The sequence below is a fragment of the Buteo buteo genome, chromosome 15, assembly GCF_964188355.1.
Source record: "Buteo buteo chromosome 15, bButBut1.hap1.1, whole genome shotgun sequence".
In the NCBI taxonomy this organism is placed as follows: domain Eukaryota; kingdom Metazoa; phylum Chordata; class Aves; order Accipitriformes; family Accipitridae; genus Buteo; species Buteo buteo.
In genome coordinates this window covers 29,209,741-29,237,139 of record NC_134185.1, presented here as the reverse complement: position 1 = coordinate 29,237,139, position 27,399 = coordinate 29,209,741, and the positions used below count along the sequence as shown (strand labels likewise).

General features: G+C 37.8%; 1 protein-coding gene across 3 annotated transcripts in view; it reads right to left on the bottom strand.

The window, feature by feature from the left end:
- NKAIN2 (sodium/potassium transporting ATPase interacting 2) overlaps positions 1-27,399 on the bottom strand; it is a 561,467-nt gene that overhangs the window by 255,587 nt on the left and 278,481 nt on the right. For all 3 annotated transcript variants that reach the window (XR_012653077.1, XM_075046873.1, XM_075046874.1), the window contains exon 3: positions 6,611-6,691. Coding sequence is in view for 2 of the 3 variants with exons in the window: in XM_075046873.1 (XP_074902974.1) it covers positions 6,611-6,691 (81 nt within the window). In the remaining variant the exon portion in view is untranslated. The remainder of the gene's footprint in view (positions 1-6,610; positions 6,692-27,399) is intronic.

The window sequence follows — 27,399 nt, the reverse complement described above, 5'->3', positions numbered from 1 at the left end:
CAGACGCATAGGTGGATGTCTGCTTGAAGATGTTGGGATTTTGAAGTGGAAAAATACTACAAGGTGCCTATTTCTGGTTGGTCCTTGTAACTTTGCTGGATAAGATGGTGGGGACAAATGACAACGATAAGAGGAAACATGGGCTCCGTATTTCCTCCCAACCCTCCCATTTATTCCTAGCAGCAATGCAGGGCTGATGTTAATTTGTCTGTTGGCAGGAAGTGCTACAACCATTGCTGCTTCTTCCCATTAGTGTCATCCAATGGAAAAGGAAAAGAGAAGGGATGGACTGCTAGTGCAGTTGTTTAGAGCCACTAAAAGTCAGCCATATCTGGCTAAACCTGGACTAACATCTCAGGTCAACAAGGGAAAGGTAGACTCGTCAGCAGTGAAAAGTTGTTAATGCGTGAACATCAGCTGTGGGTGGATTCCTAAACTGTTCGTTTCCTCCTTAAGACCTTTTGCGTGAGATGCTCTCCCATCGTCCAGGTTGGTTGCTGAGCCTGGCTGGAGGCAGGAAAGTGGGCTAGCCATATCCTGAAGTCCCTTCTGGCCTTACGTTACTATGAACTATGACTATGTATGAAAACACTGGTTTTAATCACAGTGCACATTGGCAGTTGGGGAAGCCCACTTACATAATTTCTTACATTTGTCTATATTACTCTGCTTTCACAATGTGCAAAACAGTCAAACTTGCAGTTCAGCTACAGAGTGGGTAATACTTGCAGATAATAAAACAGCAGCAAACTCTCCCTAAACTTTCATTTCTCTAGTAGTTCTGCAGTCCCAGAGCTGTCTCTCTCCGCAGGGGTATTCCCCAGCAATGCCCTTATATTGCCTTCCTCCTGCTCTCTATCAGTTACAGGGGAGCCTTCACCAAGTTTTGGTTAATCTTCCTGATTCATACTTACCTAGCAGGAAAGAGGAAGAATTACACATTTTCAGCATTCTATTTGACTGCAAGGTTTATATGTCATGTTTTCAGTATTTCCCCAAATACAATATCAGGCAACTTAAATATAAATTGATATAAATTGAATTGTCTTTGAACTAAAGTATACTAACTCTTTTTTAACGTATTAGTACTTCTTCCAGATAACAAGGATAACCTTCATCTTTCCACATTTTACTTAAGATACTATATAGCTTTACATATATGTGAAGACCCTCCATTATTCTTCCATAGTAAAGCATGTAAAATTGTGAAAAGTGAACTGATTATTTATTACATGATAATTAGCTATTTTTCTTGTGAGGTGCAACAAGCTGTGTGGTTGGAAATAGGAATTTGACTACAGAAAGGACAAAACAAAAGCTGAAGTACTCAACTTCAGTTAAAAGCCTAAAGGGGGTGTTAGAAAAGACAAAGCATGACTCTTCTCAGAGGTACACAGTGAAAGGACAAGAGGCTATGTCACAGATTTCAGCAATAGAAATTTCAACTGCATATCAGGAGAAAACTTTTCACAATGAGAATGGTTAAGAACTACAGAGGTTGTGAAATTTCCATCCTTGGAGACTTTTAAAACTTGACTGGCTAAAACTCTGAGCAACCTGCTCTAACTTTGAAGTTGGTGCTGCTCTGAACAGGAGACTGGATTAAGTGACCTTGAGAGGTCTCTTCCAACATGAATTAGTCTGTGATTTTGTGGGTCCAAGTTATCTTATGTTTGCAGATACTTGGGGTGGGTAGGAGAAAATGTGTTCAGAAACATTTTCTTTCCCTTAAAACTTCTGGCAGAAAGCAATGTGATTACATATTTTTTGTGAGTTTACATTTTAATAGCTACAATACATTCAGTTCTTTGTATGATATTTAATAATTTCAAATAAGTGGGTTTTTTAATCTTTCCTATTCTTTCATGTTCCCCCTGTTGTTGCAGCTCAGGACAATATAGGAAAGGAAGTAACCTAATTTGAATGCAAATAGCAACTTTTTTTTTTAAAGAACAGTAGCTTGCAACTCATATCTGTAGAATGAGCGCTAAAATCATAAGGAACTGCACCTTAACTACACGTGGTGAGCTATGTACATACTATCACCACTGTGCTCAGGGTTCTTAGGTACCACAGCTCTGTAAATAAGCTTTCATAGTATTATTCTACATGTTTTCAGAGAAGAGTTGAATGAAGTACAGGATGTACTTGTATGAAGTACGGAAATTAATTACATAATGGCCAATGAGAAGAAAACAAAATATGTAATGGTCACATATGGTAAGAAAAGTGGTTTGCTTTTTTTTTCCTTGCCCCTTTATTAAGCTTTTTCTGACTGCTGCAATACATGTATGATGCATGATCCAGTATGGCAGCCTCACTCAATTCCCAAACCTGATTCATCTCTAAAATAGGCCATGCTGTACAGAGATTAAGGAAAGGATTGTGAAAAAGAAAAAAAATACAGTTGTGACTGCATAATTAAAAGCTATATAAAAATGAATGTACAGAGCGAGCTAAATTATGCTTATACAAGCAACCTTGATTCTGGCATTTCTTGATATTGGAGTGTTTGACTTTCAAACACCTAATTTTTGTGTCAAAAGACATATAAGTACAACTTTATGATTTAATATATTATATATAACCTTTGTATGTTATTAGGTATAAATAAGGAAGATGTCAAGAATGCCACACAAATAGAAACTATGTCAATTTTGTCAGTTAAAATGAGTTTTTAAAAAGTGTATTCTTGGTCACATTCACATAGTACTTCTAGGGACTACAGCAAAGTGATAGCGGAGCTCAGCCAGGTGGCAGTGAGAGGAAAGCTCTTGTGTCTGGTCACACAAAAGTAGGGTTGCATGCAAGGAGAACCAAAAGTACTGGCACAAGGCTGGAACCATGTGCAGCAAGAGCTGCTTTGGACCCTGAACTTCAGCTGGTCCTCCTCATCCACCGTCCCAAGTCCAGCCTCCGCCTTGACTTCCAGTAACTCACAGCAGCAGCATCTCTACACTCCCGCACTTGTGATGGGACCAGTGCAACCTCAACCATGCATTTTTTGCAGCAAAAAAATGTCTACTCACTTTTAAACTAAAAATGTGAGTTCGATAGTTCTTATTCTGCTTCTATTGTGCTTGTGGGATCCTTAGACATCATTAGGGGAAGCTTTTATATGCCTTGAAGAGTGCTGTTTCTTCATTACACGAGCATTTGCAGCACTCTTTCTACTGAGGACCTTTATTCAGAGCTTTCAGCTGAATCCCGTAGAAGTAAATGGGAGTTTTGTCTGAAGAAGAAAGTAAAAAATGCTAAACAGACTGTTAACTTATGTTGGGGTTTGGGGACTTTGTTGTTGTTGTTGTTGTTTTTCTGAGGTAGCTAAATCTAGTTCCTTATGTCCTTTCTTGAGATATTTAAATAAATCATTGAAATATTACATTTTCTCAGTGATGATTTCTATTATGTTTTCCTTTTTGTTTCACTAGCGTACTTCAGATGTGCCTCATTCAACATAAGAGGTTATGCTTTTTGGATGCTACATTTGCTTAGCCACAGGCCAAAATAAATATTACCACTCCCGAAACCTTAAAGTCCTACTTATACTGAGTATGGCACTCACCAGCAAGCAAAACAACACACAGGCTAATTAAATATTATTGAAGACTAATACTGAAAACTAAGTCTAAGAAGTAGGTTTTCTAGGCATTCATTCACAGAGCTAGATAACAATCAAGGTTAAGAACAAGTGATTGCACTTCCTATTTGTTACAAACCTTTGTTACAAAGCCATAAATATTCCAGCTTGCTGTGAAACAGTTTCAGCAAAGACAACCGTGCCTCAAGGACAGAAAATACTTAGTGCAATGCCATTTTCCACAAGATATATATGATTGTAATGGTATATAATGCAAACAGATTTGCATGGCTGTTCACTAATAATCCTTGAGCATCTTCAGTCTCTTCAGAGATGATTACCTCATTGTTCTAAAAATTTCTGAGTCTTTGTAGGCCTGTTTCAGTGCAATAAGGAGAAGCTGTATAAATGTCATGACCTCTGCCCCCACAACTAAAATAAAAAAGGATGAAGCTGGAAAGCATTTTGTAATAAGATATATTAACAATTGAAATATGTCCTCTCCATTGTATCAGCAGGTGACGATGGAAAAATTGATGTACATACACATAGAATAAAAGCTGTCCTCAAAACTTTAAAAAAAAGCCTTTCTTTTATTTTATTTGGTAGAAAGCTTTAAATTATACATATAAAAATAAACTATACCCAGCTGAACTATTATTAGGCTGTAATTTTAACCTATCAATTCCTAAAGCCATGCTGTGCAGGAATCCTCTCTCATGGTTTACAACCTCAGAGGCATCCCTCTGGTACTTACTTAAAGGTTATTTTTTATTCTCTATTTAGAACCAATTCAAACCCCGAGCTTTTTTCAAGGTTCTACGTGCCATTCCAAACACAAAGGAATACACAGGAGTATCATTACAGATCTGAAGTTGCAGTTATTCCCAGATGAAAATATAAATAATAAAGAAGATTCAGTGCAAGACGTATGAATGTGACTGAGAGACTTAAAACTTAAAATGATCCATTTTGTAAGGTATCTACATCTGTAAAACAGTTGGAGCCTCTAAAGGATCTAGAACAGGAGGATAAGTTTTATCCATCCAAAAAGCTGGGTATCTTTCACTTAGGTGTTTATTTCTAGGCCCTAGATCTTGCAGAAGATTTGATCATGTGGGAAAGTTTTGATGTACCATTCGCAGTTGAAAGGGAGGGGAGAGAAGAGTGATGTCCCATGTGTGAATTAGACCTTTTGTAGACAATGAGTCAATCTGCACCTATTTCTTATATCCATTATCTAGGAACTTTCTTTTCTCCCCCTCTTTACCAATGCTGTTGGGCTGAAAACCAGCTGAAGTGGAAGGAATATACTCTACTGGGTATTTCAAGGCAGATCGTATCACCGGAACAAATAATACCTCTAAAGACCAAATAAAATTTTTAACTGCATCCAAATATAAGCATGAACCATATGGTTGGTTGGGAAACACTCTGGATCACACAGCCCTAGACTTCAGAAAAAAATCAGTTCCAGGTTTAGATACTGGTTTTGGCCCATCTTTATTCCAGCTAGCACTTTCTAGTGTTCTTAAGCTTTTATACCCACTAAAACATAGTGCTCAAACAGCTGCTCCTCCTTTCTCCCTTCCTTCCTGCTCCCTTTCACTTCCCCAGACACGATAAGCACCCCAACATTGACAAGTTTAGGAATGCAGGTGGATGAAACAAGCAGGTGGAAAGAGGGTGGATTGGGTTGAGTATAATTTTACAACAGGTGCTGGGTTTGTTATATACATTAGTTCACTTAGCAATACAGAAAGCATTTTAACCAAATAAAAGATAATATATGCAAGTTCTTTCATTTACTATGTTTTTGCCAAGCTTTTAATGAGATTGGGCCTGTCTGAAGGTATAAAACCCACAAAGTGTAACGTTTTACCTGCAGAAAATTACTTTACACCCTCAGGAAATGAAATTCTGATCCTTTTGAAGTCAGCATCTTTTGAAGAAACAATACACGGGGATGAAATATCTGAGTCTCTAGTATTTTTTGTACTTTGGGGGTGATTTGAGAGAAAATACAGGTAAAGAAGTATCTTTGCCTCATTTACTCTTCCTATAATTGTGTGTAACTTTCTGCATCATAACATATCAGTAACTCACAAAGGATCAGAGAATTACACCTGTAATTTACAGTTGGGCTAAACTCCCTTTAATCAGGAACAGCAATTAAATATCTGAGTCAAGAAGAAAATGTGATCTCTTTCACACATGAGATTCTCCTTGATGGTCAGTTCACACCACTGTGAGCATAACTCAGCATGGACAGCAATATTCAGACTCAGTTGAAGCTTATTACTCTAACAAAATATTTTGTTACCGCTGCTAATCTTTTATCCCACAAATTGGCAGCCTTCTGGGAATGCCTTAGAAAGTAGGAGTTTTGGGTTGAGGTGTTGGTTTGAGCCCATTACCAACTACCACTTTATGTGTGACACTTACAGTGTCACTAAAACCCTATAAATATGTCAATCTTAGGAAAATATATTTTTCCTATTGATTTTGACTGTGTATAAGTGTTCAGTCATAACATTCCTACCAGAAGCACAAAGTTAAAAAGCACTGCTGTAGCCAAAAAGCTATCTATTCTGGCACCTCCGTTTGCACTTTAATTTAATGAAAGACACTTTGTTTTACAATTATTATGCTGTGGTATAAGAACCCTGAAAGGAATTCAGCTAAGTAACAGCGAGCTAAATGGAACAAAAAATATTTGTTTACCCTTGAGATGGTAATCTTTTGTATTCATGAAATCACTAATTAGTGTCTCTCATAGAGGTGAAATTGCATTGCAGAATTACTGAGGGGGCAAAAAGAGTTAATTCTCTTTTAAAACATATACACCATTATTGTTGTGGGCATCAGAAGGTATATGCTCATTACTGTCTAGATTAAAAGTTTCTAACATACCCAGCGTACTCCAAATTTCCATCATACTACCCTGATTCTAATAACACTAACACAACCTTTCAACTGGGGCATGTTAACAAAGTGCTGATGGCTTAAATGTATCCAATGATAAATTACCTTTGAAAGGTCCCCAGCCTCCAAGTAGAAGCAGATAACAAACACGTTCCATGTAACCCAAAGGACCAGCCAGACAGCGTACTGGAGGGAGGAAGAGAGAAACAGTGCATTATTAGTTTCACTATCAATTGAGTTAACTTAGTTCATTAGACAATTAGTTCAATCCAAGACAAAACCAGACTATAAATATGGTGCATATGAATAAAAATGTTACATATAAAAGAGAATCAAGAATAAATTCTTCACTTTCACAGACACAATCTAGAGTGACCTAGTGAGTACTCAGTCACACCAGAAAATCTGTATCTGAGAAAACAGTTGATAGGTCTGACATCTGAATTTGAAACTAATCTGGATCTCTTATTATTGTTCTAATGGGGAATATTGCAATATCAAGAGAGGCATGCAATATCAATTATATGTGAGAAGTGCAGAGCTGATTTTTCAAATGGTTATTCAAGTATAACTTACTAAATAACAAAGCCTAATTGAAGTAGGCACTGGATTCTGCAAGAGTTTGGATTTAGTCTCAAGAAATTAAACCTATATATATAACCTCAAGAAAAGAGAGAGAGAGAGAGAGAGAGAGGTTATTTTGCAGCATTTCTACAAAATATAGATGGATTTGGTCATGACAGCTGCCTCTATCAATATATTTTGTGACATTCCAAAGTATGGTTCATAATTACTCAACACCCTCAGAGGCAGACTGTGTTTAAATTGGCAATTTCTTTGGGTTTTGTTTTTGGTTTGGTTTTGTTTTGTTTTACAGTGTATAGGAGGAGTACTCATGCTTAAGCAATAACTGTTCATTGGTGGTTGCCAAGCTTCTTATTCACATATCTGATGTGAGTAATGGAGTACCTGTTTTCTCTCCTGGCCACTACTTTGCTTTTTTTTTGTATTTATAAGACCTTATGTGCTTGGACTGGAAACTGCATTTCCCTGTCCTAATGCTGGAGGATCTTGTGTAATAAAGTTTGACCTGCTGTTGCTACTCTTATCTAAAAGTTTGTGCTTGAGAACTTCCCTTGACAAATCATTCCATCATCTAATAAACCTTAGGATCAACAAATGTTTTTCTAATGGCTGTCGTAGCTATCCTCTAGTTGTTCACAACTCAATTCTGCACGTTTGCTAATTTCATTCCACAGACCCATGGCACTGCATATGTGTGAAATATGGCAGAGACACAACACTATTCCCTACCTGTTATAGCTGAGGGCTATTTCCTCCTTTTATATCACCAACCCATTTCTCTCAAGTATTTACAGACTTACTCTTCTTGTTTTGTTGTCTTTTCTCCAAACTATACTGATTACATTTTGTTAAACTACTTTTCCAAATCAGGAAACCCTGCTTTCTGCACACCTCTGTATTAAATCACCTTCCAAATAAGCAGACAATATTTTAGACCATATGTTATCTAGCCCTTACAAAAAATATATGACAAACCATTGTTCGTCATGAATGAAAATCTCATTCTGTAAATTCAGTAACAAACTATGTAGGATTCTTCCTGCATTTCTCTTGGAAGTGTTGTTTTGCATCAGATTATCTATCATTCAACATGCCATTTTCTACTTAACTTTCTAGATACTGTGAAAATACTACAATTCTGTCCCTTCTGAGGAGATCTAAAGTGAGACTACATCCAACATAAGTAAAATTTAGGCCTGTTCCTATTTCTTATTTTTATAGATAACTAAATAATTGCCAGCCAGCCTAGCTATTAGGTAGACCATGTACAGATTTTGAAGAATTATGATAAATATTGATCTAATGAAAGCTAACACAGTTTTAAAGTTTCAAATTGCTTTAGACAGAAGTAATTTTAAGTAATTTAAAGCATACAGATTACATATACTTTGTAGGACAGCTCTTTCTGGTCCATAGATCTGGTCACAGATCATAGATTTATTTAGGTCAGGAGGGACCCTCTGGAGGTCACCTGGTCCAATCTCTGCTCAAAGCACGACCAGCATAAATCAAGCTGTGCAGGGATTTGTCCAGTTGAGGTCTGGATATCTCCAGGGATGGAGATTTCATGGCCTCTCTAATGCACATCTTCTCTTTGAGTGTAGGCTGCTCATAAAACTGCAACATAGGAACTTAACTCAGATGCATGGTCTTAACACACTCTTTTTTTTTTTTTTAAACCCAACTCTGAGACGTTAAGTATATTGAGCATTTCATTTTCCTGGAGCTTGCTCATGGTACACCTGGCTTCGCACGTGACATTGAGCATTATAACTACCAGAACAAGAGAAGGAAACATTAATTTAGATTCAATAACCTTAATCTGGCATTTTTTTCTAACTTTGCAGCATCTTAACTTGCTGGTTTTCACCAATTATTTTAATACTTTAATGTTACATACAAGTATACATATACTCTGATGGAGTTAATACAAGTCTTCCTTCTGACACAAAAAGATAATTGGTTTTCTTACAGTGAAAATTCTAAATACTGCATTTAGACTGATTTCCCAAAGAAATGAGACTTAAGCAGTAATATCCATGTGCGATATCTGTTCCCTTAAAATAACTTCTGTGCTCCTAAACAATTTTAAGCAAACTGGACAAAAGACTAGAAGATTCAAAGATACTTTTTCACAAAAGTTTCAGGAAAACAGGCCTACAAATGGGAAGAGATACTCTATTAAGTTGTCATACAGAGAAAGACTTACTCATCTTTTATCAGTCAACACAAAGGGGAAAAAATGTGGGAGAACGCCACTGGAAACTAGGTTTTGTTAGGTCGGCTGTTCATGGTACAACATGTCACACTGCACATAAGCAACAGCTGATTAAAAAGCTCCCTGTGCCCAGCACATCCAGCAGAATGCTCGAAGGCACTTTGGAGCTGCTTGTCCCAGCAGAGAGCTTACATGAAGAAGTGAAACTTCTTTTCCACTGTGTAGTCTATCACCAAAAAAATGACAAATTTATCTGACTTTTAGCTTCACTCTTTTAACAAGCATCTGCTGTTACTGGACTACAGATAAGGTTTAAAAATGTCTTTTAAAAGTATGTGTTAAACTGCTTCCTTTTGAAATGTTGTATTAAGTGTTTGCTGCCTGAATTCTGTGGATAAACACTGAGTATAATTGTCTTGAAATACAAGGATACTTCTGCTTCCCACTGCTTCTTATTTCAGATGCTTCAGATCTAGCACATCTCTTATCTCTGGATCACATGCAGTCATAAATGCCTCTTGTTGTCTACGTGCTTCAGCAAATTGTTGGGAAATTCAGCTCTGAAGGTCTGTGACAATGAACAAATCCCTCTGGTACTCTCTATTATATGTATCTAATTAGAAACACATTTTATAAGAGCTCTTCAAAGGGCTATAGCTGTATTTTTTTGTCATATGTGGGAGTTCAAGACAGCTGCATTATCTGACAGAAGCCACCACAATGCTACAGCAGTCACATATCAACAAGACAAGAACCTTGATGAACACACACTTGACCAAGCGGGAGATACTGACAGGAGGCATAGCAGTGACAACACAGCTTATTATTTTTATGGAAATCCACACTGGAAAGCGGTAGAACTGGAAGGCTAAGACTGAAAATTTAAATGCTTACTATTTTGCAAAGTTGTAGTCAATCAGTAAAAGCTAGGGGGGGGGTTGTAAAATAATTTATATAAATACAGCTCTTACATGGTAGAATTCACTTACCCTTCTTCAACTAAACATGAATTTATAACTGTCTACAAAGAATTATAAGAGGAATTACCTACTTTATGATTTATTGATACTGTTTAGTTACAGGTTTGAAAATTCGCTATGAATCATCACAAATTAATATAGGATGTCTTTTTTCTTGGGGAATGGGAAACTGAAATATTAAAATTCTTGTAAAAGAACTAAGAATCCATACATCCTTCTTCACACTTTTCTCAAAGTTGGTTAAGTCGCATTATCTCCGTTTTACTAACAGGGAAACTGAAGGTCAAAGAAATTAAATTACTAGACTTAATTCCACAGCCCAACAGAAAAACGATCACAAGGGCACAAGAACCAAAGGTCCAGGTAGCCCACTACTGCATTTGATCTAAACCTGGTCACCAGAACTCACACGTATTACTTTGGTTGCTTTGCCTGAAGGAGAAATATGTCACATACCTTTTGAGTATAAATAGTGAGTGACTCTGATAGCTATGAGCATTTTACATATAAGCATTTTTTTCACAGAACTTTACATGGAATTTCTCTTGCTCCCAAATTCTTTTTGGATATGTGAGTCAATTACAATCACATTTGACTGAGGGATACAAGGGCTCCGGACCTACAAGATACTACCTTGTGTGTAATTCAAAGCTATTGAATTGTTGTAATTAGTGATTTGCTACTTATTTTCTTTTTAAAAATGTACACAATTTTAGTTTCAGATTCTTCCAAACCTGAAAATATTAGGCTCCCAGACCTGTCCATGCTCCATTCAGGAAAAAGAAACTAAATATATTTCTGAAAATTATAATTACTACATTTGCCATAGTAGTTAAAAATATGATTTTTTATGCTACCTGGGCAAGAGTACTTGAGTTGTTCAAGGGTCACCTTGAGCCCAGCATGTCTGGAAAGGACAACTGTCCACAATTATCACTATCTTTGCTTCTAGAGTTATTTTCCCCTAATTTCCTCTGTCTATGAAGATGCTTCACTTAGAAATACAATTTTCAAACTTATCTTTTCCTTATCAAATCTGATAACAAGTGGTATTCTGAATACTTGGCACCAAAATACCATCTAAACTTACTGATAACATTCAGCTAATCTTTGAGCTGCCTACAGCTCTGCTTACCTTTGAAAAGCCCCTCTAAAATAGAAATAACTATTTGGTGGAGTCAGCTGTTCCTGAACAGCAAAGTCCATGGTTTAGTTGTCATAACCTTCTGTAGTGTTGCCTGTTCGAACCTTTTCAGCACCGAACAGCAGAAGTTCTGCCTCTGGTTTCCACCTTCCTAGAACTAGTAAAAGACCTCACCTAGACTCCCCTGGGAGAAGTCCATTTGTAGGGAAAGACAGAAGTCTACAGGGCGACTTCACGTGGCCCCTTAGTAGGCACCATTCTCTAATTTAATCTGCTTTGTGCATTTTGCTATTTCCTTCCCATTCCCATTGCCTGAGGCTTTCCCCGGAGAGCTGATGAGGGTGTGGGCAGCACAGCATGGTGGAGAGTCCAGCTCTGAACCTACCCAGCAGAAACCACACCTCAGCAGGAAGGCTCCAGTGCAGGGCAGGATCAGAAACCACAGCTTAACTCCGAAAAGGAATCAGGAGCCAAATTCACGCCGAAGAGAGATTCAGTTATTGAATGCGTGAGGACCAGCTGTTTTAAGCAGAACTGCTGCTCTCAGCAACCTAACACAAAGAGCAACCGTGCTCTGCTTTTAATGATCCAGATGAAAGTCTTCTCTGCCCAGCAGTTACCTACAGGCCTCAATGGGATAGAGCTCAGGGCCAAACCAGTAGTCTTGACAACAAATAATAACGTTCCTGGCAGCAGAGGGCTTTGTGCAACCAGTTCAACTTCAATACATGTTCATTCACTTTCTTGAATGTACTGGGAAGCTCTTGCAGAATGCCATAATCCTCCGGATATTTTTCATTGCTTGTTGGTTGTCACAGCATGCAGCTTGCACTAGTTTTGCTTGGCTGAATTCTTCATATTGTTAGGATTTAGACCTTTTCTTGCTGTTTTATTTTATTTTATGTCAACCATGGCCATAGCATCAGAGTACTGCCCATCTTTGTGAGTTTCTGTTTCTAAGCAAATGCGAATTGATTTTGTACAATCCATTTTTGAGTTGGACTTTTCTGTCCCAAATTGCAGTGACAGTCTAGGTTGTCTGCTTGTGTGTATCAGGGAATTTTTTAACCCTTTGGCATTGTGAGTCCTTCGCTCTTCAGCCTTTCATCAGTCACAAATGTATATATATTTTCTCCTTCCCTTTGCTCCCTTCAGGTAAAAAAATCTCTCTGGTATTTTACTTGCTTTACATTACACTTTAATAATTAGCATCCTCTGCCAAAACTGACTGAAAGCTGCAGCACTGTCAAGTGCATCAGAACTGGTCACTACCAAAGAGAAAATTACTGTTGGATTGGTTTTGTACTCCTGAGCAATCACTGCTTGCAGATATAGAGCAAGTGCTGCTTAAAATTTCTTCCCAGAGGCTTCTATACACCTAGTGGCTATGTACAAACTTTCAAGCTCCTTGGGCTCAGTTATAAGCCCTGATTTTATATAGGAGTGTATTAAATCTATTTTCCCCCTGATTTGTGTGGGAAGGATTCATAAGCGTAAAAAGCAGGAGGAAAGTTGAGGCACATTCTGGTCAGGTCACAAATGGATGAAGGGACAGCCCAGAGCCCAGCACATTGCTGTGATGTGCAGTCACCCCTCAGTCTACTCATAGCCAAGGAGTTTTAGTTTGGGGGGGACTCACTGGGCTCCTTTTTTCTTTTGGCTGCTTCTGTTTTGTTTCCATTTTCTTGTGTGCCAGAATTATGCTGGGCCCAGAACACACAGCAGAGATTTAATTTTTCTCTGAAGACATAGCTCCAAGTCCTTCTGCATAAGAGAAGCTGGATTTCTACAGAGCACATTACTGCTGGAGTGATATCCATCTGCCCACATTTAGATGTCTGCAATGCAGATGTCCTCCTCTGAGCAGTGTCTACATTCCTATTACGGTCGATTGAGAGGAAAAGGCACTTCCAGGACTTGGTTCATTTCTCTGTATCTGACACTGATCACTCCACCCTTGCTGTTTGGAAAGCTAAACTCCTCCAAGGCAAAATTCCCTATGTCACAGAGCCTATTAAAAATCTTGCACTGGTGACATAAAAAATGAGATAGTAACACTGCACTGTGCAGATATGCACTCCCTTTTTTCCACAAAAAAAAGAGAACAAAACAAAATAAACCTCACCAGTGTAAAACATCCCCAAAGTACTGCTGAAGAGACATCTTCTGAGAACTATTGTCTCCTGTATCCTGCACACTGATGGTCCATTAATGCTTAAGCTTGAATCATTCATTTGTTCATTTTCTGTTTCTCAGATTCACAGCTCTTCAGGTTTTAGTAGAAAAGATTGGGAGAAGTGCTAACATGGCAGCTGCTTTTGGGTACTGCAACACTTTAGTTTGGTTTTCAGCTTCTGTTTCAGTGTCCAGCTGTACCATCTTAAAATTTTACCTTAAACACTAAATGACAAACCTTCCTTCCAAGAACCCATAAACAACTCAGGAGATAAATGGACCCATTCATACAGCTTTCCTAAGAAAGACACACAACATTTTCTCAGTGTAGTCACTCTATTCTTAATAAATAATGATTTCTTTTCATATGATGCTATAAGGGCTAATGGCCAGAACGTAAAAGTAAGCACACAGAAATACATAACTTACATTTTAGCATTGTTCAGTCAATCTACTATGTTACACTAGGGTGTTACAATTATTCTAGATTGCCAAATAAAAGTAATCTGTAACTAAGGAGTTACTTTAAAAAAGAGTTTTCTTTAAAAAGACAATATTTCTGCCATTCTTCTTACAAATGGGGAGCAGAGGAATTTTGGGTTTTGTCATTTCAAGTTCATTTCTTCTTGGTTTTTTGTGGGGTTGTTTTGTTTTAGGTTTCTTCTGCATCCATATGTTAAAGCTCATGACCTTTTTAACAATAAGTGCATTTTATATAAGAAGGAAAGTAAGGTAAGGCAGAAATTTTAACAGGACATATTTATTTTACCTTTTTGACTTAGCAATAGAGATTTAATTGGTTTGGCTTCACTCATCATTCAGTTCCTGTATTTCTTTTGATCACATCTTTGTTGTGAAACATTTACCAGCGGGAAGCAACTTCAAATATCTGAATACTCAGTTTACTGCAACACAGTACATATCCACTCAGCTGCAGACACATACATATACATGCATATATTCAGAGATGGATTAGTATTTTTCATCTTATTTTACTTTCCTAGTTTTTTCAGCATTCTTTCTTTTGTTCGTGGAAGAGATTATAAAGTATTTCAAAATAGAAATGACTAATTAAATGTAAGTAACAGGAAAATGATACACAGATAATTTTCACTTAAACAGAGCTTATAATACTTTCTTCATATCAGAATTCTAGGAATATCTCTATTCTTCAAGACATAACTTGAGCTGGTCAGGCAACAGCAAACCTTATAATAGTGCTGTTTTGATCCTCTGTTTCAATTCCAACATGAATCTACCAGGTTCTGCCTCAAGAGATACTAGCACTAGAAGTCAATGCTAAAGATATTTTAGTCAAGATTTAAAAACTTGATATCATGGCTTTGAAATGGCATTATTTTTTGAGCAGTTCTTATCAGCTGTTAAATTCATATTATAGTTGGCATAAAAAGAAAGAAAGATAGAAATCAAAATGATGTGCTTTTGGAGGTCATTTGGTTTTTCAATGCCAGGGCTAGAAATATTCTGAAAGAATTTTTCCAAACCCTGCCTTCTAGACCATTCTTAAGACACCAAGCATTTCAAGCCCTGGATTTCCTCAGAGTTTGTACATAGTGATTAGTGTAGAAATTGCAGTCACAAGAATTCAAGATCTCTTCTATGGATATTTTTTATTATTAAATCTTAGGGGAAAACTGCAGGAATTGTTGCTGTAAAATTTCACTGTAACTTGTAGCAACACAGAACATTTTACCAATGAATTACCAATGAAAAAGAAACATGAACAAGATCACTGGCTACTAGAAGCTGCTATTACTTTACCCAAGGCTTCACCTGAAAATGACTCTTAACTATGGAATGAACCTGCTGCAAAAAAATCCCACACATTTAGTGCAAAAGTGATACATGGAAAACCAGTTTTGCATGTACAAGTCTGCCTCAATTGTTAAGAAATATTTGGGAAAATGCCCAAGAATAGATTGTGTAATTGCTTTTCTGCAGAATATGTGAATAGCCCCTTGGCAAGAAGTGGTGTTGTTACCCACCACCGTTGCCCAGTCTGGGGACCACCACCCCACTGAGAGGCTCTGTTGATGGTACCAGTTCTTAAGAGTGGTCCAACAAGCCTCACTGACTGCCTAACCCCTCTGCAGGGTAGCAGTGCTTCTCCATGTGGACTCTGTGTCATGCTCACCCTGCCATATGCTTCCATTTCACCCAGGGTAAACCAGCCTGACCAGCTAAGGAGCACTTCTCTGGGTCCTTTTCAAACTCAGGCAGCCGTAGGAGAAATCTACCCATTCTGCTGCATGACCAGACCTGTGTGGGAACATTGTCTCTCCCTCCTGCTTGAACTGGACAATGTGCAGCCAGGAAGGCAAGGTGGTTTTGTCCAGGCAAAATAAACGTAAGAAATATATTCTGGTTGTAATCTAATAAGAAGGGTTTCTCACTGGAAAGGTGGGAAGCCATAATTTGCTTCAGGCATCACCATATTGGTGGAGATACATGTGTATTGACTGTTTCCTTGGTGTCTCTGGCCTTTTCAAAAAAACCCCAAAGAAAAAGCTTGATTATAATTCAGTCACTGGACAGTTTATTTTAATTTTATTTTATTTTAAGCTGTGCCCATTTAAATTCCTTATTAAAAATACAAATCAGGACACTCAGGATTCTTTCAGTGTTCATTTTTAACAGAATGCAAAAAATGAAATCAATAGATACTGTTGCTAGGAACAAGACTCTACTGACATTTATCTAGATTCTTTTATTGATGCCTCAGTATTTGAGTGCCAACTGCAACTATTTATAAAAGGAATCCATCTCCCTCAGTGAATACATCAAAATTCTTGCTAAAACTAAGCCATTTACAATAAGATCTTTTTGATAAATTGAGAGGTTTGTATTCAGCTTCCCGGGTATCATTTTCTCCCTTCCATTTTCTTTGACTTAATGCCTTAACAGTCAAAGCCATGAGGAGCCTGGCCATTGAGTTCACAGGGCTTTGAGTTTGTTCCTTGGTATTCGTATTCCAAAGGAGATTTAATTGAAGCTAAAGATATTCTTGTCACAGGAGAAATAAGTGAGGACCATCAGGTGCTTTCTTACCTCTCTCTGAACCGTTTTCTAAAGTACAAATTTTCAAAAATGCCTAAGACCACTCCAAAGTTTTGGAAAAAAATTGGGAAGAGGCTAAGATACTAAGAGAGTTTGTGTTTCAAGGTTGGGGAACAAAGCAGACAGACTTTGAAAGTCACTGGCTGGCAGCTCTGTTTTGGGAGGTTGGTGGCTGTTTTGAAAGTACCAGTCAACTGCAAAGGTTGTTTCCCATTTTTTGGAGATAATGAAAATACTTAAATTGGATCTGCAGAGTGTCTGCCTTTAAAGGGACCCCAACTAGCACAGCTGTTTCTAGCCAACAGTACTATGGAGCCAGACTGATATTTTTTTTAGGAGGCTAAGACAGCTGGAGTGGATAGAACCAAATTCTAGAGGCACAAAAACTAGATTCATGAAATTGTATGGTGAGCACAGGGTTAGATGCAACTTCCTTGTGTAGGGGGTGCATACCTGGGAGATTGTCACCGTGCCCACATGAGTGTGACTGACTCACTGTGTGATGCTAATGAGCCATGGGGAAGGGAGAGAGGAAGACAAAGAACACACTTCCCCTTCCCTTATTCCCTTCTGGTACTTCTGATTGGCAAGACTGTGTTATTTGGCAAGACTGCCCAATTTGGCAAGATCAGTATGTTTTAATACAACATGGCGCTTTTTTCAGTCTTTTTCAATCTTGAATGTATTCAATGAGATAAAAAAGAAATCTGAAGCTGTAACAATAAAATAAAAGTTGATAATCAAACATCACACATTCTAAAAGAGCATAAAGTGCAAAATGGACTTTATTTTCTAATTTCTTCAGGGAAATTTAAGACTTTGTGTGTCTAAAAAACATTCATTTCACACTGAAACCAGACTGATATTCAAAGGAAGTACTATACTAAAAATATCTTCCTCATTTATCAATCAATCAATCAAAATCTGACTTAAATCACCAGATCACATCACACTTTGTTTGTTTATTGGTGAATTATGACCTTCCTCAGAAAGGTTTATACCTGGGTCTGTGTGCATGTTTGGCTCTGTATTATTCAGGAAACAAAGAAAACCTTTCTCTTGGAGTATCTTAGGACAACTGTCTTTTCCTTCACTTTCAACTTGTATCTAAAAACATTAGCTAAAAATATTGCATGCAATAGATTCTTCCAGTTCTGAGAGTAAACTGGTGATGTAATCAGGTAATTTTGTGGTACAGCCCTCTTAATATACATAGACTTGCCAAATTATATTTCCCTAAATGTGATATAATCAAAGAATAGTATAATGTTCCTTATTCATGCCTTTGAGTCTCTTTCATTGATGACATCACGTCCAAATCCTTTTTTGGTAAAATTACAGTAGTTGCATTTCTCTGTATCTGATTTTCTTTCTCTGAAAGTACCTGTTGCTTCTCTCCACTGCATAGCTCAAATACTCTAAATAATGCTTTCGCTCTCCTTACTCTGGAACTCCAGTTTGCATCTCAGTTTTGGGTGAGAGCATGTGCCTGTTCTGGGCTGGGAAATGTTATCATTACTATTTTCTTTACTCTTAACCTTCTTGTCTCAAGTACCTTCTACATCAAGCATTCTCAAAAAGTTCTTTATAATTTATAAATAAAATAGAAGAGATTTTCAAACACCATCCAGGAGTAAGGCTGGCATCTCTGTAACTACAGATGCAAAAAACTCGGGACATTTAATCGTTAAGACATCACTGACTGGGAAGCCTGCCACCAACATCCACACTTGATGCACATACATTGTCTTTTGGCTCTCTACAGCTATGCCCATCTGCTTCAGTGGCATTGTGCCCGCTTATCAGCTAGTTGGACAGCTTCAGTACATAGAGTTGCCAAATAAAGGTTTTACATGGGTAGCCTGTATAACCCTGAAAGTGCCATTTCTTTTGTAGGAAGAAATGCTAGTGCTGAGATACTAATAGACTACGCCTTTGTGCATTTTTTTTTTTTGCACTCACTGAAGATGGGTTTTGCCAAAACCATTTTTATATCTCTTTTACAAAGAAAGATATGGTACTGGTAGTCAAAGGGAAAGAAATCAGTATCTACAGATAAGACACTGATGAACAAAGCCATTACGAGATAAAATTCAGAGAGTATGGCAGGTTAGGAGTATAGTTTAAGTATTGTGCACTATACACCACTAATTAAAAAAAAAAACATGCAAAAATACAACCCCACCTCATTTTACACATTTTGAAACAAGGAAAGCTTTCCAAATGCAGGAATTGGATGACACTGAGAGGAATTCAAAGAGATTATTATATGGGAATATATAGCTCAGATGTTCTAAATAGTCCTAATTTGTCCCACAGAGATGACACATCATTCCTGTGGAAATTAATGAACTTTTTTTTTCCCAGTTTGTATCAGTAGTCTAGTCAATCTTTTAATTAAGAAACATATTATTTTAAAAATGTTTCTTCCTTTATTGCATGAGTCGGAGTCACAAACTTTCATGGGGACCATAACTGCAGCAGAACTAACAACTACGATAGAGTAAAATTGGATCTACATATAAAGGTAAAAGAATAAGTTGCAGCTATTTGGAATGTGAACCTTTAATCACAGAGTAGTCCTTAGTAAAAACATCACATTATTTCTTTAGGCATAAAAAAGTCTGTCATTTTCACATTCTCAAGAGTAATTTAATGGAAAATTGTTGATGGAAACATTACTTATTGCCTGTGATTTAAAAAACCAAAAATTGTACAAAGTACTGATTATGAGGTGAAAGCAGCTAGTTAAAATAGTTCTGGCAAGAAACATTTACAACTTCAGAAGATTATTTTCTACAACAAATTGGTGATTAATGAAAGACCCAAAGGCTGGGGACTTGTTGGAAAAGATTTAAGAAAAAAAAAACCCTCTGAAGTATAGTGTTCTAGAGTTCTTGTAAATCCATCATTAAAACTTGCGGATAGTGTGGAAAACCAAACTAAACTACAGCTACAGTTCTGTTTGGATGTACCACCTGAAAACAACCATTATTCAGTGTAGATGTTATTTCAAGCTAGGACTAAACTACATATTCTTCTTCTAGCAGTCCTAACTCAGCAAATTGGAATCTAAGGAGATTATTTAACCTTTAAATTAAACAAGTCTTTAAAAAAATTCTTGAGAATTACATGATGAGGGAAATAAACTGACTTGCAAGCTACAAGATGCATATGAATTTGTCATATAACATTAATACAATAGATTACAGAATAATTTCTGATATAACAACATTAGGAGATCTAGCAAATACAGTCAAGAAACCCAACAGTATGACTATAGTCCAAAAGCTGCCTTGAAACATAAGATAACACAAATTTGCTTTGCTTTGAAAGGAGTGTTGGGTGAGATTATTTTCAGGGGTTCATTCCAACCCAGCTTTTCCTCCAATTCTTTGATTCTTACAGATCTTCCTGGCATTATGACCCTATGCACAGCTCAGATGGAAAAGCATACCCATTATTTTGATAAAGACTCAGTGTTATACAGACCCTTTCCCAGGACTTTTCAGAAAAAAAATAAAATAGCAGGTTGTTGAAAGGATGATAGCTCAACAAATTATAAGGAGGTAAGAAAGGTCAACAGTGAGGGAATAAACAGCTGATACTTTAAATGGGGTGGGAATAGATCCAGAAGTCAAGATGGTATTTGATGACATTAGTAATGAAAGGCATGGTAGCTCCCACATTGTGGCAGAAGAGCCACGTGACTTTCGTTGCAGCAACCTAGCTTGCCATGCAAAATCTGAGCACCACTGAGCCAAGAAGCTTTGCCAGTGCCCCCAGTGTTGCCACATCAGAGAGACTGTGATGACAGTTTTATGACAGGAGACAACAGCATGACAGACTGATAACTTTGCTTGGAAAAGCAATGGGTTTTGAAAAGACCGGACTAAATTATTCCAAATTCTGTAAGGTATAATGAAAATTGAACAGGTTTCTCCCACTCTCTAATTCCATTTCAGAGTGCCAGATCAAGTACATACTCCTCCCGGTATGTGGAAACAAGTACTGAAACACCCAGTAGGAAAATACCACCATTTTTTAGTTGCTGTTGCCTTAAGATCAACAGGATAACTTTGTGACCATTGAAAAAACTCATAACCATGCAAGCTAAAGTTCATGCTTATATTTCATGCTTGAATTAAATTATAATATGCTGCTGGCCTGATGGCTTGGATGTTTCGAAAATAATTTCCTGTCCAAGCACAATAATGTATCTCATGCAAAGAAAAAAAAAGGTGCTTCCAAGCACCCAAAGGAAATTTAAGTAAAATACTGGAAAATTAAGGAAAGTAAGAATGAGAATTTATCCATATTAATTTACATCAACATCCAATTCTTTTTCATGTATCACGGCAGAGGTTCACTGGACGCTGCTGTTCAATATTTCTTTTCAGCTTCGTCTCCCAGTCCAGCCTCGTGCTTTATGTACTGAGTATCATCCACATTCAGTTGTTTGTCGGATTTTCTTAGGCTACCTGACTTACTGCAGCTTCTGAGTACATCTTAAGCACGGATTACCTTCCTAAGACCCTGGCTGGGCAGGGTAATAGTTATTAGTCCCATGTTAGAGATGAGAAATTTCTGCCGCAAATGTGTCTGGGGCACTGAAGGCAGCCACATTATTCATTACCAGTGAGAGAAACCTATGTTGTGCACTAATAAGGAGATGCTCACTTTGATCATGCAATTAAAGACTGTAGCATAATTCAAAAACACAGGTGGCTAAATAAAGGTCATAGAGGTAGCTTCAATTCTGGAACTTTCTCAGTCTCGGGTGCTGTATTTGCAGCTTTAATGGACTCTTGTTCCACTGCATGTAAAAGTGTGTGTGTGTGTAGGTATTTTCACAACTGTGCTTATACTGTGGATAATGTGTGTTACGCAGTCAGGTAGCCACAGTTAATAACGTGTGATGAGCAGTGTCCTCCACGAGTTGATGATAGCAGGAGGATAATGCTCTTTTAGCTTCCAGATAAGTCTTCTGTTAATGCGTAGGTATAAATACTCTATCTCGTTTAAATGAAACACTGAAAACAAAAAGAAACCCTGAAACACTATTACAGAGACATGTTGATCTACACGTGAGCCATTAGAGACCCCCAGCCTCTCAGAACAGAGCTGTGCCAATCAAGGCAACAAAATCGCAGAAGGCAACACCCCACCAGCCACAATTATACGGGCTAGAGGCTTCTGCGCTCTGCCCTCCTCCCTCTCCCTCCTCTCCTCCCCACGGCCCATGCAAAGAACGGACGGTCTCTTTTGTTCTCCATCTCACACAGGTGCCAATCGCCCGAGCCAGGAGACGCAGGGGCAGAGTGAGGGCCCACGCAGCCCCCAGGGTTCATCCGTCTGTTCAGCAGGAGCAGAGCCTGCTCCCTCAGCACCGTGGCTCAGTTGCGGGATGGACGGCTGCACGCTGGCTCTCTCGCCTAGAGTTTGCTGCCATCCCCTAATTTGAAATCACTGCCCATTCAAACAAAGCTCGATGAATTTGCAATGGGGACAAACAACAGCCTGAAACGATGCCCTGTGGCATCTCTTCCCTTTTTCTTTCCATGACAAATGTCACATTGACATTGCAAGAAAGAATTATTAGAAGTCGTTAGTGTAATGGCTATCAAAACCCCCAAAAATCCATTGACTTTTTTGTTTTTAATTCCATTGATCTAGATGATCAGAAAGGCTGAGTTGCTTTAACTGTAAAATAATAAATAGACTTAGGCAAAACTTTAATTTGAAGGGCTTAACTGTAGCCCACTCATAAAAGTGCTTAAATATCAAGGTCCCGTAATGGAAAATACTGGACAATTTTATGTGTAAACACTTACTGCCAAACCTGATTATCAATATGTACATCATTAAATAGATCCAGTAATTTCTTTTTCCCCATCCTCCTTTAGAACTTCAGACATTTAGTAAAAGCACTGCTGGGACTTCAGTAATATTCAGCAGAAATGTCTCCATTCCTTGATGATGTTTCGAAAGAAACAGAGTCCCATAGAAAAGCTCTCCTGTCCTTTTGTCTACAAAAAATTTCACAGGATTACCCAAATCTTGCTGCTTTTTGCTGGTCATTTCTCCTCATTGTTAGAAATTCTTTTGCCTTTGTTCCTTTGTTTACAGACATCCCAAAGCAGTAGTAATACAGAGAACAAACAAGACAATTTCCAAAGCAAGGAGGATAAGGAAGATAGGAATATTGAAACTGCAAAGAGAGTCAGAGAAAAAGTCTCAAAACAGAAAGGACCGAGTGAAAGGTTAAGTAAATAAGATAATGTTCAAATAAATAAGCCACAAGAGGTCATTGGAGAATATGCTCACATCTTTAAGGCATAAAAAGGGTAATTTCACTGACAGAAGAAAAAGATGATTCTAAAATGTAGACAGGATCTGTGTCTCACATAAGCACTTGGGAACAAGAGCCAGAAAGATTAGTATAAAACTCCAAGGGAAGGAGGAAAAAAAAAAAAAGAAGAAAAATGTCAGACTATCATTATCATGTCAGTAGTGGTCAGCAAAGAATTAGAGTTGGAGGATTAAGAAAACTTCCATGGCAGTTGGATTCTGTCCCAGAACACTAATGAAATGGCAAGAAAGATAAAAGAATAATTAGCTTATGTTTGCAATCTCTTAGCTGCAGGACCACACTTCCACAGAAAAGCCATGGAAGTAACTGCAAAGCAGTTTGGCATTAAAATGAAAAGATGGAACTCTAGAACACCCATAGACTTGTCACATAGATCTAGCGATAAAATTAGGAAACCAACTCTCCCCCACCAAACAGAATTGATCAAAACGAATCAGAAAGTCTTGGCTTAGCAGTATCACCATGGATTCATCTCAAGGCTTATGCAAAAGCTCATTGCATTAACTGGGCTGGGTAGCAGAAGGCAGACCTAGGAAGAGGGGAATCCTTAGAAATCTCTGTCCTTTCCCATTACTGAACACTCAGTTGTCTCACCCAACCTGAGACCACATTTGCCTGGTTCTCTGCCCAACTTCAACATTTGTGGTGTCTTTGGCTGAATTAATTCTGTGGCAACCTTGTCTGCTCCCAGTTTAAGTGAGAACTTATTGCTATGATGACATACCCAGGGCACTCATTTTGGAACAAAATGCTGCAGAAAGCAGGCAAAGCATCATAAGTGGCTGCTGTGTGGCTGGGATGTGTAACACACATTCCCTATTTACCCCAGAGCTGTTCTTCTAGGTGTGCTGATGCTTTTGCCTTCTGAAGGTGTTTTAGGAAGCAGTGAAGTGCATTTTTTTTAGTTGTCCCATGGAATATTCTTGCAGAATGTTCAAACTAATAAATGGCAAGTCTTACAGAAGGTCTCAAGTGCAGATTGCAGATGTGATCCCCTAACTCTCACTGGAAAGAAGCCTGAGGCTGGTCTGTACAATTGTTTGGATTCAGCAGGGATTTCTGTCTTAATACTTTACTTTGTTGTAGAAACTGAAAGACCATTACATATAAACTTGCAGAAATTAAGCCTTAAAAAGTGTACAGTGTAACATTTTTATTGATGAAAGAACGATAAGGGAACATCTGCCTAAGTACAGGAAAGTCCTGAATCTTTGTCTTAAGAAAAACGTTAGTCCCCTAAATTCTTGACTCTGGCATGAATTGCACTGTTCAGAATACTTCCTCAAAATGATCTGTAGCCAGCATGTATAAATCGCTGCTCTGACAGATTGGGTGAGAATATCTGTTCAGTGTGGCAAGTCTGCAGCTCCTTCCCATATGCGTTTTGATACCCAACCTATTCCAAACCTTGTGGATTTAGCATAGCAATAAAGAAATCACAGGAAGGCAACAGAAAGAGACAATGTGTTGTCCAGTGGATTCAAAGCCTTTTGTATGATCAGTTTGCTTCCTTCACTCTCTACATGTTAGAAAGCAAGTAAGAAATGAATGGATGCTATACTGGATACGTAAAGTATAGCATGTCTGAGACACAGAGATGTAATTAACAGAATGCTCTAAGAGTTGGCATTATGGCTAATTTTCTCATTTTGTATTAATTCTTAGGCATTAGAAAGCACAAAAGAAGGCTTGGGTTTATTTAGTTTCACAACTGGAAGATACCAAGATTAGTATCCACATAGCTATATTTTTTAAAGATACATCGCAAGGCTTGTGGTGCCTTCACAGACAAACGTTTATTAAAGAACAGTTCCATGAAAACCAGTCTTGATTTGGAAATAGCTATGACATCCACTGTACTTCTAAATAGTAGTTTATCAAGAAGAAGATTGTTCAGGATTAAGTAAAACTTTCCCAGAAAATGCAGAGTAGACTTACTCTAACCGTTTCAGTAACAGATACCTAACAGGAACCTATTATGTGATATAAATAACACTTCTTTCTGATTCTTGAAGATCAGTTGTGAAAGACACATGTAAAAGATCAGTTGTCGAAGTGTTTAAAAGGCACTTGTTTAAGGTTAACTACCCACTATCTGGATAAGATCATTCTTATTACAGGTTAAATGCTAATGAAGGTAATTTATGGATGGACAAGAGTTATGCAGTAGTCTCTGTAATTCTGAAGACTTCAAATCAGGGTTTAAAAGTCTAAGGTAAAACAAAGAAAAAAATGTTTTTCAGGTAGAAAAATACTGAATAACACAAAAGAACATGTTGGAGATTCGATGCCAGTGTAAAAAAGTACGTTTCTATTCCTGCTTGTTCCATATTATCCTCAAGTGGGAGAGCTGCACAACAAATTTAGATGCCTCCAGAGAAAAAGGGTTGCTGTTTTACTCAAAGAGCCCTCCTGTGATGACATTTTAAGCTGTGATCAGTGTTTTCTAGCCAGAAGAAGAAAATTCAAAATGTTAATAAATTCTAAATGTGCATATGGCACTACAAGAATAAAAAGACAACAGAGTTCTGTCTTTCTAATAATAACAAAGAAGGATTTTAGCTCCACTGTTCAAATAAAGGTTCATTTTTGTTCTTAATGGAAATGTTTGAGACCCGGAAGGGGAAAGTATGTATAACTACATTTACATGACTGCTGTTAGATCATCAGTATAAACGCTACTTCATTACTATGTTATCCTCCTTTCCAGTAAATATGATTAAAAAAAAAAGAATTATAGATACCACTACAAAGTTCGTATTCCAATGTTATTTATAAGGATATTTTTGGTTTAGATCAGATTTATTTTGAATGATGTGATGAAAACTGTGCAAATATACCCAGCAAGTAATCCAAACATCACCTGAGCAGGCAGTAAAATTCAAGTTATCAGCCTAACACCATTTCTGCCCAAGGTTGACATTACAACTGAACTCATGTCTTTAACTTTTTGATTCTCTTGTCAGACATACTGTTAAAATATTTTTTTAACTTGTTTGTAGCTTTGCTGTACTCCAAGAATAGCTTTACACTTGTCAGTTGCTTCTGGCATATTTAGAGATTTCCCAGTAGTATGAGATTTCCTGCCTTGTGTTGCTATCCTAAGAAAGATCAGGTAAGAAGTCTTCAATGTTTTAACTGGCACCGTATCTTCTTTGGGGTTTTTTTCCTCTTTTTTTTTTTTTAAATGATACCTGCTTATTTTCTTTTTGTAAATTCCTTACAAAAAAATCTGTAGTCTTATCTTTAAACCCCTGATGCTTTGTGGCCAAGTGTCTGAGCAGCTTTGATGGCTTTATTGACTCATTTGCAAGCAGAAGAATCAGAAAAAAATGTCATCATATTTTCCAACAGATTCCACAAATTAAAACAAACAAACAAACAACCTCAGCATCATCTTATCATACTTCCTGGTAGAAATTTTTTAAACCTTTTCTGAAGCCAGCAGAGGTTATTGATCTGAAAGAATTTTTGAAGAGCATTAAAATGTTTGCAGTTATTTCAACTGCAACACTTATTGCTCTAGTGTTAGCTCAGGACCAAGAACTTCAGTTCATGGTATCTATTCTGTTCCTAGAGTATACAGATCTAAGTAAAATCATGAGTTCACGAATTCTTGGAAATCAGAGATGCAATACGTCGTGGTTTAACCCCAGCCAGCAACTAAGCACCACGCAGCCGTTCACTCACCTTCCCTCCCCCCCCTCCAGTGGGATGGGGGAGAAAATTGGGAAAAGAAGCAAAACTTGTGGGTTGACATAAGAACGGTTTAATAGAATAGAAAAGAAGAAACTAATAACAATAACATTAATAAAATGACAACAGTAGTAATAAAAGGATTGGAATGTACAAATGATGCGCAGGGCTATTGCTCACCACCTGCCGACCAACACCCAGCTAGTCCCCGAGTGGCGATTCCCCGCCTGCCAACTCAGTTCCTATACTAGATGGGACATCCCATGGTATGGAATACCCTGTTGGCCAGTTTGGGTCAGGTGCCCTGGCTGTGTCCCGTCCCAACTTCTTGTGCCCCTCCAGCTTTCTCACTGGCTGGGCATGAGAAGCTGAAAAATCTTTGACTTTAGACTAAACACTACTGAGCAACAACTGAAAACGTCAGTGTTATCAACATTCTTCTCATACTGAACTCAAAACATAGCACTGTACCAGCTACTAGGAAGACAGTTATCTCTATCCCAGCTGCAACCAGGACACAATAATTCTGCTATATTTACCCTTGAAAGTAATACTGGATAGCTGTAGACTGTGAACTCCACCGTGTTGGGTTTTTTCCCCCACATTTATCCTTTTCCTTTCACTTTTAGCAATATTGTCACATAT